We start from the raw sequence: 13,961 nt of genomic DNA on the forward strand, positions 1-13,961 counted from the left end.
CCCCTCTACACCTCTCGCATGATTTAATTTCAGTGGCTGTTCACGATTCAGTATTTCACAAAAAGATAAGATCAGAGAAAAGTTTAAAATTTAGATACAGATTTGTGTATCAAAACTTGGTTTTGTCTTTGTGAGAGAAAAAAAAAACTCATTTGTGAAAGAGAGATGTTCAATCTTAAATTTATGGAAATGTTCAATTTATGAGCTATATCTTTTCAAACGAATGTGCTAATCAAAGCCTTGATGTGATGATTTAACCTACAGCGCCTCACTGTGGCCTCCAAGGTCTAATACAAGAGATGTTTTATGTTCATGTTGCCAGGCTGGGAGATAAGGTGGAAACCTTGGATGGATAACAACAGCTGCCTGCTTTATTTTCCAAGTAGAGTTCTTTCTGACACAAAGTGTCCTCACTTCTCCCTTCCCTGGTGGCGTGATCTGAGCAACTCTATAAGAAGTGATTGTTTTCCTGTTTGTGCTAAGTTTTTGGTGTGACTGTATCCATGTGGACACTGTGCCAAAGGTTTCTGTGACATCAGATATTTCTTTTCAATAAACTTCATATATTCAAGTAAGCATCAACTAGAGTCTGTGGAGTCTCTTCAGTTTTATTTTTAATCAAAGTATTGTTCAACAATTATTTAACAAGTACCAGCTGTTCCTGATCAGTCTTCTTTTCTCTCTTGTGATTGATTCATCTTGTGGTCCCTTGGATGAGGCCTGACTCCAGCTTCAGAGCCACAACTAAACTAATATATAAAGTAGCTCAGACTGGCTCCACCTGGACCCTCTTCAACAGTAAAATGCTGCTTACACATTGATGCATCAGTAACAATCTAATAATGTCACATATCATCATTTATCAGTTACAGGGGACTTTTGGGGGCCCTAATTCATTTAGAGGCCCCAAGCAGCTGCTTAGTTTGCTTGATGTGAGACAACGTTTGAGAGAGAAAAGTCACAGTTTAAAACACAGGAATTAAAAAACAAAACTTCATAACTTCAGTCACTGAATTTTAATGACTGATTTACAGATACATGTAGGGAAGAAGAAAGGGGGGATGGAGGGGTAAGGGAAGGGTAAGGGTGAGGGTAAGGGAAGGGTAAGGGAGGGGTAAGGGAAGGGTAAGGATGAGGGTAGAGTGAGGGTGAGGGAAGGGTAAGGATGAGGGAAGGGTAAGGGTAAGGGTGGGGGAAGGGGAAGGATGAGGGTAGAGTGAGGGTGAGGGAAGGGTAAGGATGAGGGAAGGGTAAGGGTGGGGGAAGGGGAAGGATGAGGGTAGAGTGAGGGTGAGGGAAGGGTAAGTGTGAGGGTGAAAGTAGAGCGAGGGTGAGGGTGAGGATAGAGTGAGGGTGAGGGTGTGAAGGAGTAGGAGAGGGAGAGAGGTGGGTGAGGTGGGAGAGGGGTTTGGGGAAAGAGGGAGCTGTTGTTATTTGCTGCGACTCCAGCTCCAGAAGCTCTTCTTCTTCTTCTTCTCCTTTTTTATCAGGAGCTCCTGAAAAGAGAAAAACAGCGTATTTTGAGTTCAGTTTCAAAGCTCTGAAATGATCTGAAATCAATTGTTAGAATTAAAAAGATGAGGCAGCAAACCTGAAGCTGGAGGTTGTCATTGGTGAGGCGCTGGATCTGTTCTTTCATCTGCGCCTCCTCATGGATCCAAATCTCATGTTTGGCCTGCAGCGTCTCCTCCAGTTGTTTTTTCTCTTTCCTCCACTGGTGTGACCTCCTCTCCCAACTCTCGGACACTGTGGAGAGCTCCTCTCTACACTTACTGACTCTCTCAGAGAGCTCCTTGCGGAGGCTCTCTACTCTCTCTGAGAGCTCTCTCTGGTCTTTCTCCATTTTTTCAGTCAGCTGCTGTCTGAGTTTTTCCTCCAGTGAATTACAGGCCAGTTGACTTTCTTTCAAAGCTGACTGTGTTTCACTCAGCAGGGCCAAAGTGTCGATATGAGCCGTGGTACGTTCTCTTCTTTTTTTATTGGCCCTGCTGATTTCTTTCTCTTTTTCACTGAGGAGCTCTTCCAGCTGGCTGACTTTTTGCTGCCAGCTCTCTTTCTCAGCGTGGAGGCTCCGTTCAAGAGAGATGATTTGATCATCTCTCTTTCTAATGCCCCCTGCTGCCTTTTCCAGCACCTCTTGTAACTTCCTCCACCAGAGAGCATTGGCGGAGTCGTACTTTTCTTTCTCAGAAGAGAGCTGGCAGTGAAGAGACCAGATCTCTTGTTCTCTGTTCCTGTTCTTGTCCTTTTCCTCCTGGAGGTCACTCTTCAATGCCGTGATTTCTTCCTCAGTGACAGAGAGCTTTTCCAGAAGTTGCTCTCTGTCACTTCTCCAGGTCTCCCTCTCCTTGAGGACCATGATTTTAGCAGCGGTCCTTAACTTTTGTTCCCTCTCCTGCATCTCACCCTCCATCAATTTCCTCATCTCCTCCATCCCTCTGTTGTAGTCCTGTGCAACACAAACACAGAAATACATGAAGACATTTTCATATCACTGATAGCTCTATTTTTCCTTACGGGAAAACAGTCATCTGTTAGTACTGAGAGGAAATAGATATCACATTTACACTTTATACTAGAACCCTTCAATAAATCCTTTATTTATTGTTTATGTATTCATATTAATCTGAGGTATTTATCCAGGCAGACATTCACATATATCCATGTGTTCATCTGACTGACTGTGAGAGATGAGTTTAAATTAAGACGATAAATTTGTATGAAATGTAATCTCATTACAAACTGCATCTGTGCTGATAAAAAGTGTATTTGTTTAAGCTTTAGACACAATACAAAGCCATTAAAACATGCATAGTCTTGTGCAGTAGTGCAGTGTTACATCCTGGTTTGAACATCTTACCCTGCTGGCTCTACTCTCTCGTCTTTCCATGGTGGCTGATGATCTTGAAAACGTTCTAAAACGTGAGATAGACGTAAAATCTTGTCGAGTGTCTGACAGATGACTTTCTCTGAAGACGAATGTGTGTCTGTTCAGCTGGTGAAGAGATTGTGTTCTGTTCTGAGGAACTCACATATAGACTCTTTACATTCTAGAATGGATTTGTCATAAACGCTGACATCATAACAGGAAGACAAACATTCTTCTGTAGACTGACATCATGCAGCTGAAAGAGCTCAATCAGTTTGAATGATCACATAAATGTTTGACAGAATACCATAAATGATTGGAGCTCAGAGAAACCACACAGACAGTGTTGATCTTTAACTTTAATCACAGAAAGTGAACAAGCTTTTGTCCTGCAGTTCGTGGACACAGCATCATGTACACATCACAGCATACTGAAGTTTCCCTCATTGTTTTCACTAATAATATTATAATATTTACCATCACATTCAGATTCACAGTCAAAATGTTTAACACAACAATGACTTTCATTCTGTTTTAATATGAATTATTCTGAGGTCACACACACCTTGCTGTCTGCATTCATGTATCCAGAGAGAGTTACTCTCTCTGCTTCGTGTGGTATCTCACAAAGCTTGTTCTTGATCTCACCAGTACAATCCCTGTCAATCATGTATTATATATCTTGGTGTTTTCTGCCTATGCAATTAAACGAACTAAACTTAACCAATGCACAGAGAATGAGAGGTTCATTAGGGGCCCATGTCTTACTTTTCTTCTCTGGTGCCCCCCAACAGGTTGATCCAATCATTTATGGTCTACGCTCCTGACTAAGGCAGCAGCTAGTTGCCTAAGAGTCTATATTGGTAAGAACGTGTGCAGCATAGCATTTAAATCACAGGTTAGTTGCCTGTATGTCTGAACGAGGTCACTGAAGATCACCTGAGACTGAGATGGATGAGTGAGTCTAATTTCAGTTCAATACATACACTGCAATGCATACACTTCTTTAAAATAAGACTCTTCTACTAACTGGCAAAGACAGAAAGAAAGAAATGTAATCTGTTCCGACTTTCCTCATGGCTACCATCCTAGTTTTGAAGCTAAGCCTGTTATATGAGTTAAGAATTTGCACCAAATACTAAAGACCAGTACTTCTATTAGAGTTTCTGTAATTGCGTATTGCAATTTTTTGCATATAGTGCACATCTCTGGTTACTTTCAAAAAACAATGTTACCTCACCCTAAATGGTTGTTTGATGAATCTTTGCATTTTGCAACTTGTAATGCTTTGTCCTCTTGAGTAATATTTAAGTAACAATAGACGATCTTATAGCATCACACTCTTTCCACCTCTGTAAAAACATGCATGATATTGTTCTGTAACCTTTCCTCCTCGCACACTTCAGTGATCCCTTGATCCCTGGTGCATTGCTCAAAGGTTAAGCTGCTGATTCAAACTGAAATATCAGACAGCCTCAATGGCATAAAACTTCATGAAAACAGAAAACTGACTTTAGGCTTGTTGATGTTCTTCAAGTTTTTGATAAATCAAGCTTTATTGACAAATCTCAGAAGAGCACCCTTTTACAAAAGTTGAACAAACCAACATTTATCATTCTAAAATATTAAGGTTATTTCAATATACTGTATGTATGTAAGTGAAGTAAAGAGTACAATAATTATGACTAGCCAGTACATCACTGAAGGTCAGATAAAGCAGCATTATTTTGTAGCAGTCACCCATTCTTGGGACTTGCTGTAATTTCCCTGTTTTGAATTTGTGTAGCTGAATGTTGAAATCCCTCAGAGTTGACTAGAGGGTTATTTAGATCACCTGTTGTGCAGGGTCTGGGGACTGGCTACCGAATAGTAAATGAGAGCAGCTGGGTGCATTCCCCTCTTGGCCAATCAGGGTGGTACGACACCCTTTCTCTGGGGTTTTAGAGAGGTGGGAAACTGCACACCCAGGTCATTCTGATCCTTCCTTGACTTACTGTGGACCTTATTTGAGCCAATATTGTCAGCCAGAAACTCTGGTCTGTTCAGGCCCTTTAGAGTCTTCTTTGCTGTTTTTTGCATTTTTGATTGCGGGTGACTTTGAGCATTCTGGAGCCTAGCTTGAGGGAACATTCATAAAATAACCTTTAAAATAAGTTACCTGCACTATGGCAGATTTTAGTGCTATTCATGCAAGAGTTTTGCTTGCCTAACGATAGCCTACTGCCTGTAAGCTTTATTTTGTTGTTTTGTTTATTTGTATATTTAATTAAACTGCTTTATACACTTCTTACTGAAGAGGCATTTGTTCATTATTAAGGAGACATTTTTCACTGTGAAGAGACTTGTGAGGTTTTTTTAAGTAAATATTTTTTTAATATATTTTATATGTGGTTGGGAACTGGTCCTCAGGCTTCTTCCTGATCAGCTGAAGTCTGGAGAATCAGTGCCGCCGCAATTTGAGAGATAAAAATAGCTTAAAATTGCTTGAATCCTGAGTCAAGAGTTACATAGAGGTTGCCAACAGTTTTGTCCCTGAGCCGTCAGCACTGTAGGCTTTTCCGTTGTTTTTGGACTGAAACGCATTCTGGATTTCTAGGAAGGTTTTGTTCTTGGTTTCAGGAACAATAAAGAATATGTACGTTGCCACCATGGAACAGACGGCCAAAAACACCAGGAAACAGTATTGATGCAGCCCGATCTGTGGAGATAAAACATAATAACACACAAGTAAGACCAACTTTCTCAAACAGCCTCATAAGGTAGTACTACAACATTTAAACCAGAAAAAATTTTATGTAATTTCAAACAGTTGACCATCTTTATGGACACTTACCACAATAAAAGGGAAGACCATGCTGATGAAGAAGAAGCTAAGCCAATTCACTGATCCTGCGATCATGTACGCCGCAGGGCGTGAGGTTTGTGTGAATAGCTCTGCTGTCAAGATGTTAGTCACGCCACCTTTTTAAAGAGGATTACAACAAAAGAAACCACTGTTAGTTATTACAGTTGTGCAACAGCATCTGCTGAGGAGAGACTTCGATGGAGGATGAGACACAAATGTAGTCAGTTACCTGGTCCTAAGCCAAAACTCAGGATAAAGGCAAAAACACATGCCATGCTTAAGTATGGAAACACTGGACTGGTATCCTGAGAAAAAGAAAATCACACAAAAATGTTAACGCAAACTAGGAATGGCATATATATGAGAGTACATGACAGAAATGCTATAAATATCTCTCTCTCTTTTTTTTTTTTGGTCCAGTTTTGAGGTTTAATTACCTGAAAAGTCATGGTCAGAGTGAATAAAATGCAGCAGACGCTCATCAGCGTGTATCCTCCTGTGATGAGCACTTTCCTTCCCAGACTTTCAATGAGCAGACCCTGTGAGACACACAGCATGTCACAAGACCAGGAAAACATTTCCTCTGAGTTTTACTCTGACCTTTCATGGGATGTTGCCTCTTTTGTTGAAATCCCGCTCAACAGTGTTTCACTTTGTTTTAGCATCTTATGCTCTGTTATTATTATTTCATTTATACTTTTGTTTCCCTTCTGTTCTGTGTTTTATGTTCTGACGGTTTCCTTTTTACCATATTTCTTATGTTATACAGTATGTTCTTGTGCTGTTCTTATATATTGATGAGTTAAAGATAATTTTTCACTTTGGTGGCCTATGAAGTTGTACTTTATTCTATTCTATTGCATTTCCAGATTGCTCTAACCTCCAAACTTAAGTCCAACTCTTTGATGTTTATATTTGAAAAGGTCTAGAAGTGGAACATCAGAAGTGTGTCTAAGGCTCACTGCAGCAAGACACTTAAAATATACTGTGAAACTCATACTTACACAGGTTAAAGCGGTGAGACATTCACAGGCACCAGTACCAACAGTCATATATGGTATTTTATCGTCGGGAATACCAGCTTGTCTGAACACATAATCTGCATAGAAGTAAATCTGCAGCAAATACAGACAAGAACACCAAATTAAAATGTGCACACCTGACCTTATTTCTCTACAGATCTATTTCACATTTTTGTCAAGTCTGAACCGGACATTTCGGGCATTTGGTAATAGATTCAACATTGTGAAACATAGCAGGTACATACAGCATTGATCCCGTTCAGTTGTTGAGCTGCATTGAGGAACATGACAGTGAGCAGCTGCCAGCGCACGCTGCGGTCAGTGAAGAGCTCCCAGGGTTTCTTGGCCTTGAACCCGACCAAATTGTTTCTCTCCTTCTCAATGTCCTCCCGTTCAGCCTCATAGCTGGCCATACCATGCAGTTGCTTCAGGGCTGCAGGCAGGAAAACACAAGACACACGTGGTGATTGTTGTCTTCTTCACACACCATTCTTATCTGATCCCAGCTACAGGCTCTGGTTTTTGAGGATCCTATTAAAATGTTTCCTGCGTCAAACCAGTTTGTTTTTCACATCATGATGGCATTACTAGAATGTGATCACATGCTCTCACAGCCATGAGGACAAATGTCTCTGCCTCTGGTGATTCCAGACAAAGGGGGCCCTCGCCCTCTTTAACTACGCTCTCATGTTCACTAAATCAATCTTTTCAGGCCAAAGATAAAATCACACTGATTTTGAAACAGAAGTGCCTGTACAGTGTGGTATTATTGTACATAATATGATTGACTGACATGTATATGACCAATAGGAAGCCTGGTGTAGTATTGACCAATAGGAATGAGGCTGGGGGTGTGTTGTGGTTAATGTGTTCTGACAGAGCTGTTAAGCTAATAAAACAGTAGCATATTTAGTTCAGTTTGTCTCACGTGCATATATCTTCTTGCAAACACGACATGGTATCAAAAGTGCTGTGAAACTAAATTGGAATGGAAAAGGTCTACCTGGAAGGAGAAAGAAAGAGACTGGTGAACAAGTTAAATGAGTGACGGTGAAGACGAGCAGGGAGCGAAAGGAGCTAGTAGGACACACCCAGCTCTACGTTTAGCATTCAGCCAATGGAGCCCTTTGATTTTTCCAAGTAGCACGAGTGGACAAAATGGATACGAAGATTTGAGACATTCCGTCAGGTGAGCAATTTAACAGCAAGCTCTGAAGAGAAGCAGGTGAATACTTTGATCTATTGTACGGGAGACAAAGCTGATGACATTTTGAGAGGCTTGAAGCTCAGTGGTGCAGACCAGCTCCAAGACGCCAAGGTGAGGGATGGCTTTCAGTCATTCTTTGTAGTGAAATAGAATATCGTTTACGAACATGCACAATTTAACATGCACAAGCAAGAAGCAAACAAGACTGTCGATGCATTTGTCTCTGCCCTGTATGCATTAGCAGAGCACTGCAGTTATGAGACGCTGCATGATGAATTAATGAGGGACAATGTTAGATAGTGGTAGGACTGGCAGATTAACATGACAAGACAATTGTAGGAGATCAAAAAGCAGCAAAACACACTGAGGAGTGATGCCAGTGGTGTAAAGCAGATGCTGTGTGGACAGAGTGTTTAAAGGCAGACAGCAAAAGGCGGAAAAAAGGATTTAGGAAAAGCCTAAATTCAGCAAATCCAAAAGCAATGGAGCAAAGCCACACAGCAGTCAGAACAAAAATCCAAAAAGCTCCCAGTGCAACAAATGTGATGGCACACTTCATCCTTCAGCACGAATGCCCTGCTAATGATGCCAAGTGCCATCCTGTGGAAAAAAAGGTCACTACCAGTGCATGTGCAGTGCAGCCAAAGGAACGATGCCAGGGGCATGCTGTGGTTAATGTGTTCTGGCAAAGCTGTTAAGCTAATAAAACAGTTGCATATTTAGTTCACAGTTTGTCTCATATGCATATATCTTCTCTGCAAACATGACATGCAGCAGCTGCAGTGCCGGTTTACCTTTTTTACATCCCTCATCATCTCCTTTGTCAATAAGCAGGTAGCGTGGGCTCTCTGGGAAGCAAGGTAGGATCAGGAGCTGCAGGAAGGCTGGGATACATGTGGTGGAGAGCAGAATAGGCCAGTACTCTTCTCTGCCCAGCAACTCTCTGTTAAATCACACAAATGTCTTTTCTCAATGACAACATAGCAATTCATTTCCACATGGCAGCACTGTAAAACCTTGTAAATTCATATTTCTGATGATGTTAAATGTGTTCAGCATTTACTGTAGACCCATCACTTGTCCAGTCAAGATCCCAAGAGTGATGAAAACAGAGGTTCCCATTCCTGTGACGCCACGAAGTGCAGTTGGAGCGATTTCCCCCAAATACAGAGGTTGAACACAAATGCCAATTCCTACAAAAATAAAATATGATTAACATTTCAGTTACTTTCAGTTCTTGTGGTTTTGGAACCTTTTTGATTATTTTTAATTCCTTTTTGTTTCTATCTTGACAATTTCACTTTTCTATATAGATCTATATTTGACTTGTTTAGCTTTTCCTTGTTTTGTTGATCAATGTGATTTTTAAATTACTGTTTTTTTGTTGCTCATGTTGTGTTGAGGCCAGAAAGACTAATGACCACTTTGTGGAAGCTAATGGGGATCCAAAGAAAGAAGAAAGAATCTAATACAAAGATGTATGTTTCACTGGGATCTAGAAAATGAAGCCTTTAAGTGTATTTGTGATTTACCTGCGTTCACTCCAGAGAGGAGACGTCCAATGATGAGTAATTCAAATAACCCTGTAGGGTAACTCAGACCCATCAGCAGCGCAGCCGTTAATGCAAAGATATTATTGGTCAACAATGTCCCTTTCCTGCAACAACAATGAAATATATCTATTACGCAATTACAAAATTAAAAAAAAAACATAATTTTGCAACTTATTTAACTTTTTTGTCCATACCTTCCCAGCTTCACAGACAACGTTCCACCGATTGACACTCCTATAAGTCCTCCTAAGGTAAATATAGATACAATAATGGACCATAGCAGGGTGACAACATATTCTGATATGTCCATTTGGTAACGCTCGTTCCAGGTTTGGTTGATGAAATTCTGCACGTACTAGAAATAAAACAGAAAAAAACACAATGTACATTTAGTAAATGTATTAAAAATAGCTTTATTTATGTTGTATATTACTGATGGAAAAGTGTGATTCTTCCAATAACTACTGACTCTAATGTATTATGTGTGTAACATGACTACACATGTTCACATACATTCATTACACATAAATACAGTACATGTGTTATCAGTAATATCTATTATTTTCTATATCAGTTAATCTGTTGATTATTTTCTCAATTAATCAATTAGTTGTTTGGTCTATAAAATATCAGAAAATGGTTAAAAATTTCAATCACTGTTTCCCACAGCCCACGATGCAACTTGAATGTCTTCTTATGTCCTGACCTGAAATCAATCCTACCATTATGTTGTAGAGGAACTTATGGGGTTCAGACTTGTCCCACATTATCATAACAGGTATTAATTAAAGCTGCAAGCAGCGATGAACAGGCCCTCGCACCTTGCATGCGTCAGAGGAAGCAGCAGCCATGGTATCACTATTGAGGGTCTGTTGACACGGCTCTGAATTGTCAGGATTATTGGACACTGTTTGAATGGGTAAAATATTATTTCTTGTGTGCAGTATGTGACACTGGAGATAACTCATTAGAAATTGCGTATCCATTTGTTGAAATATGTGTCATTTAGTCCTCACTCTCTGTTGCACGTAGGCAATACTACATTAGTGAAATAGTACTGCAGCAATACATTTACCAGAGGGCAACTGACATGGATATACATTTTCATGAATATTGGACATTGTAGGAGATAACTATCACTTCCTGTGTCAACTATGTGGCGCTAGAGAACACCCATTAATTATACGTCATGTAGCTGTATATCATGTGTAGACCACACCATGTATGTTTCATGTAAATCGGATGAAGTTTGTCACATAAGACCGACTTCCTGTTGTCAGTAGGTGGTGCTATGAGTCAATATTGACATGTAGATGTGTTCAGGCCTGGACTCTTATCAAACATGTGAAATTTGGGGCAGATTGGACAATGTAAAGCGGAGTTACAACAACATCCTGTTTAATGCCCCAAACATGTTTTGAGCAAAATTGACTAGCACACCACGCCAAGGGTGTTCCATGAAAACTAAAAAGCTTCACAATTTAGCTTTGCAAAGGTCTAAAGATGTAACCTACCAAATTTGAAGTCACTCAGGTTAAATTTCTAGGAGGAGTTCATTAAAGTACAATGCCTGTAAATGGCTTCACTTTGCAAAAAAAGTGCATAGTAGATTCAAAATGGCTGACTTCCTGTTGGACTTAGGTTATGGTTCCAAGAGGCTTTTTTTTTTCTTTAAGTCTGGAGATGTTACATCTGCCAGACAAATCTCATACATTGATTAAATTTAAAGGTGGGTGCGTTGACTTTTAAAATTTTCTAAGGGGTGCCCTCGAGCCATTTTGCCACACCCAAACCTAAGATCATTTCTGATATCAAGTCACGCCACTTCTGATGCGTGTGCAAAATTTGGTGAGTTTTCGAGCACCACCATACCTGCAAATATTCCTGATTTTCGTGGGAGTCTCCTTATCTTTAACCCTCTCTCTTGCTGTGCTCCCGATTGGTAATTACTCTCAAGTTGCACTTACATGTAAGTGCAACATGAGACATTTGTTACTGTAGTAACAAATGTCTCATCGCCTCGAGTAAAACGTTATCTTTCACTTTACTGCGCTCCACACCTCCCGGGAAAAGCCTCCTGATTTTTGAAACCTAAATGATGCACCCTTATCACCTCCAAATATGCTAAAAGTAATTAGGGGGCATTAAAGAGTCGAGATATGCCAGCCCAGCATATGCAAGCCCAGTTGTGATACGAATCGAAATATTTACTATTTCTAAACATTAGTGCGAAGTTTCCTGAGTTTTCGCGCATCCTAAAGTCCTCAAACGTGTTCGTGAAAACTTGACACGCAAAAGCCAAAATGGCTCCTTTTGGGCGAAAAGAATTGAAAAATATGTATTATGTCGAGAATGATGAGAGCAAAGAAACCACTGATCATGAACATCAAAGAAACTTTGTTCCAGTGAAGCCCCCTGGTCACACCCCAGCACAGTCCCTACAGAGCTTTGCAATTTTTCAGTTCTGACGTATTTGCCAATTTTCTGGCACTTTCATGCTCGGGCCATAATTAGACTAAATACAGTACAAGAGTGATTCTGACAGAGCAGTGAGGTTATTACCATGGTAGGTGCATTGATGACAGAGATGTTATATCCACACTGAAAGGTTCCTCCTATACAAGCAGCACATGCTGCCAGCACGAGTGATTTTTTTGGAAACTGCAAATAAAAACAGTCACAGGTGATGCAAAAGAACATCTGGATGAACAGCTGGCACAGCGACCACACATGGACCTGAATTCACCGTATTTCTTTAAACTTTACTTCATGACATTTATCATACATACCTTAGAAGTCCGCTTTGTATCTTTGATGTCTTCAAGCAAAGGTCGATATTCATCCGCATTTTGTTTTGGCATTTTGTCGGTAGGTTGTTTTGCTCAAAGAAATATTATCCACTTGTTTGTCGTCTGCACGCAGAGCATCCTCCACGTAAAGGGTTTGTTCTCGAAAGGAAACTTAAATCTGAGGAGAGGATGGATTTATCCTGAGGACAACACAATTAATCTGTTGTCATAATATCGCCGCAGGGTGTAAAGACTCGGCTGCAATAATTCCTCAGCAACCAAACACTGTATTCAGCCTAGGGTTATATCTCCAAATGACAGAAGGAAAGTAATCCCAGTATGTCCAAGAACTGAGAAATTAAAGCGCAAAACGTGATTTAATTCCCATCATGCATAGATCAAAGTTTGAATGCAGCTCAAAGCAGCGTAGATAACATGATGACGACTTTGCAAACAGCCATAAAGAAGGCGGAGAGTCGAACAAACTGACTGGCAGACAAACTTTAGACTGTGTTAACTCCATATTCACGTGAATATGTAAAAACTGGTGTTTCATCCAAAACTCAAGTCATTTGTTTTCACATATTGTCATTTTTGTATTGCACATTTTAATTAACATTAAATGGTATGTAGGTTTAATGTGGGGCTATAATAAAAGGCATACATAAATACACAAGAGGCAAGACTTAGCTGTTGGAGCATTGACTCCCTCTATGTTTAAAACTGGAGAAGGGCAGCTGCAGTCTGAATTTTTTTTTTTTTTTTTTTTAAAGTAAAGGGACCAGAACAGGGATGGGAGAATGGTCACAGTCCATTAAATGCACCACATTACATGTCTGTGATAATTTTTTTTGCAGAATGAATATAAAACAAATTATAGACTGCATTTTATATGTGACATAATTTTTCTACTTAATTTACTCTATTTTGCAAATCTTTGCACTGGCAACCTGTGTGTCAAATAATTTACTCTGAAGATCCCTTCAGAAATATATTAAGATGTATGTGTGTGACATTATCATATGCTATGATTTAAATGCTATATGTGCAGCATAGCATTTAAATCACGGGTTAGTGGCATGCATGTCTGAACAGGGTCACTGAAGGTCACCAGAGACTGAAATGGATGACTGAGTCTGATTTCAATTCAATGCAGCTGTCCAGATGATATTTTTTCTCCTTTTCTTCTCAGTGAATTGGACTCATCACAGAGCATATACTTCCTTAAAATAAGACTGTTCTACTAACTGGAAAAGAAAGAACAAAATGTACTCTGATCTGACTTTCCTCATGGCTACCATCCTTAGTTTTGAAGCTAAGCCTATTATATGAGTTAAAAAGTTGCACCAAATACTCAAGACCAATCCTTTTTTGCATATACCGCACATCTCTGGGAACTTTCAAAAACAATTTTACTTTCCCTTAGATGAATGTTTGGTGAATCTTTGTACTGTACACCTTTGGTCAAGAATTGCAGAGTAGCCTTCAGTTATGCTGTCGTGGCACAGTCAGGACAGGAGGATAATGCAGTTTTGATTTTGAACCTCTTTAACCTTTTCCTTATGGAGAAAGGATGGTCAAAAGAGCTCATTTTTTACTTTTACTTGAGTATTTTTTTCACCCAAGTAATATTTTTTGTCTTCTTGAGTACTATTTAAGTTACAATAGATCTTATA

The 13,961-nt window shown here is 39.8% G+C and overlaps 2 protein-coding genes across 4 annotated transcripts; both read right to left on the reverse strand.

Moving 5' to 3' along the window:
• Window positions 1-991: 991 nt before the first annotated feature.
• Window positions 992-3,135, reverse strand: LOC137172162 (golgin subfamily A member 6-like protein 6). Its single transcript, XM_067576454.1, has 3 exons — window positions 2,861-3,135; window positions 1,592-2,449; window positions 992-1,496 (listed from the first exon to the last, which is right to left on the reverse strand). Exons 1-3 carry the CDS (start codon window positions 2,888-2,890, stop codon window positions 1,431-1,433), a joined length of 954 nt encoding a protein of 317 aa, XP_067432555.1. The 5' UTR covers window positions 2,891-3,135; the 3' UTR covers window positions 992-1,430.
• Window positions 3,136-4,088: 953 nt separating this feature from the next.
• On the reverse strand, window positions 4,089-12,750 carry LOC137196478 (solute carrier family 2, facilitated glucose transporter member 11-like). Of its 3 annotated transcripts, XM_067609203.1 has the most exons (12): window positions 12,286-12,750; window positions 12,059-12,157; window positions 9,691-9,851; window positions 9,476-9,600; window positions 9,007-9,136; window positions 8,738-8,886; window positions 6,982-7,169; window positions 6,719-6,829; window positions 6,152-6,253; window positions 5,944-6,019; window positions 5,703-5,830; window positions 4,089-5,567 (listed from the first exon to the last, which is right to left on the reverse strand). In XM_067609203.1, the coding sequence occupies exons 1-12, from the start codon at window positions 12,355-12,357 to the stop codon at window positions 5,373-5,375; spliced, it is 1,536 nt and encodes a 511-aa protein (XP_067465304.1). In that variant the 5' UTR covers window positions 12,358-12,750; the 3' UTR covers window positions 4,089-5,372. The 3 variants fall into 3 exon arrangements, with proteins under 3 accessions (XP_067465304.1, XP_067465306.1, XP_067465305.1); XM_067609205.1 differs by lacking the exons at window positions 12,059-12,157; window positions 12,286-12,750 and adding an exon at window positions 11,369-11,542; XM_067609204.1 differs by lacking the exons at window positions 12,059-12,157; window positions 12,286-12,750 and adding an exon at window positions 11,011-11,222.
• Window positions 12,751-13,961: the final 1,211 nt, after the last annotated feature.

Source organism: Thunnus thynnus, chromosome 2 (assembly GCF_963924715.1).
Source record: "Thunnus thynnus chromosome 2, fThuThy2.1, whole genome shotgun sequence".
Classification (NCBI taxonomy): Eukaryota; Metazoa; Chordata; class Actinopteri; order Scombriformes; family Scombridae; genus Thunnus; species Thunnus thynnus.

Bases quoted from the DNA above. Each gene is read 5' to 3' on its own strand.
- LOC137196478 (XM_067609203.1), bottom strand. From the start codon at position 12,357: ATGCCAAAACAAAATGCGGATGAATATCGACCTTTGCTTGAAGACATC. The intron at 9,852-12,058 runs GTAATAACCTCA...TTTTATTTCTAG, and splicing joins TCATCAATGCACCTACCATG to TACGTGCAGAATTTCATCAA. The intron at 6,254-6,718 runs GTAAGTATGAGT...TGTGTCTCACAG, and splicing joins GTCTCACCGCTTTAACCTGT to GGTCTGCTCATTGAAAGTCT.
- LOC137172162 (XM_067576454.1), bottom strand. From the start codon at position 2,890: ATGGAAAGACGAGAGAGTAGAGCCAGCAGG. The intron at 2,450-2,860 runs GTAAGATGTTCA...TGTGTTGCACAG, and splicing joins GAGAGAGTAGAGCCAGCAGG to GACTACAACAGAGGGATGGA. The intron at 1,497-1,591 runs GTTTGCTGCCTC...TTCTCTTTTCAG, and splicing joins ATGACAACCTCCAGCTTCAG to GAGCTCCTGATAAAAAAGGA.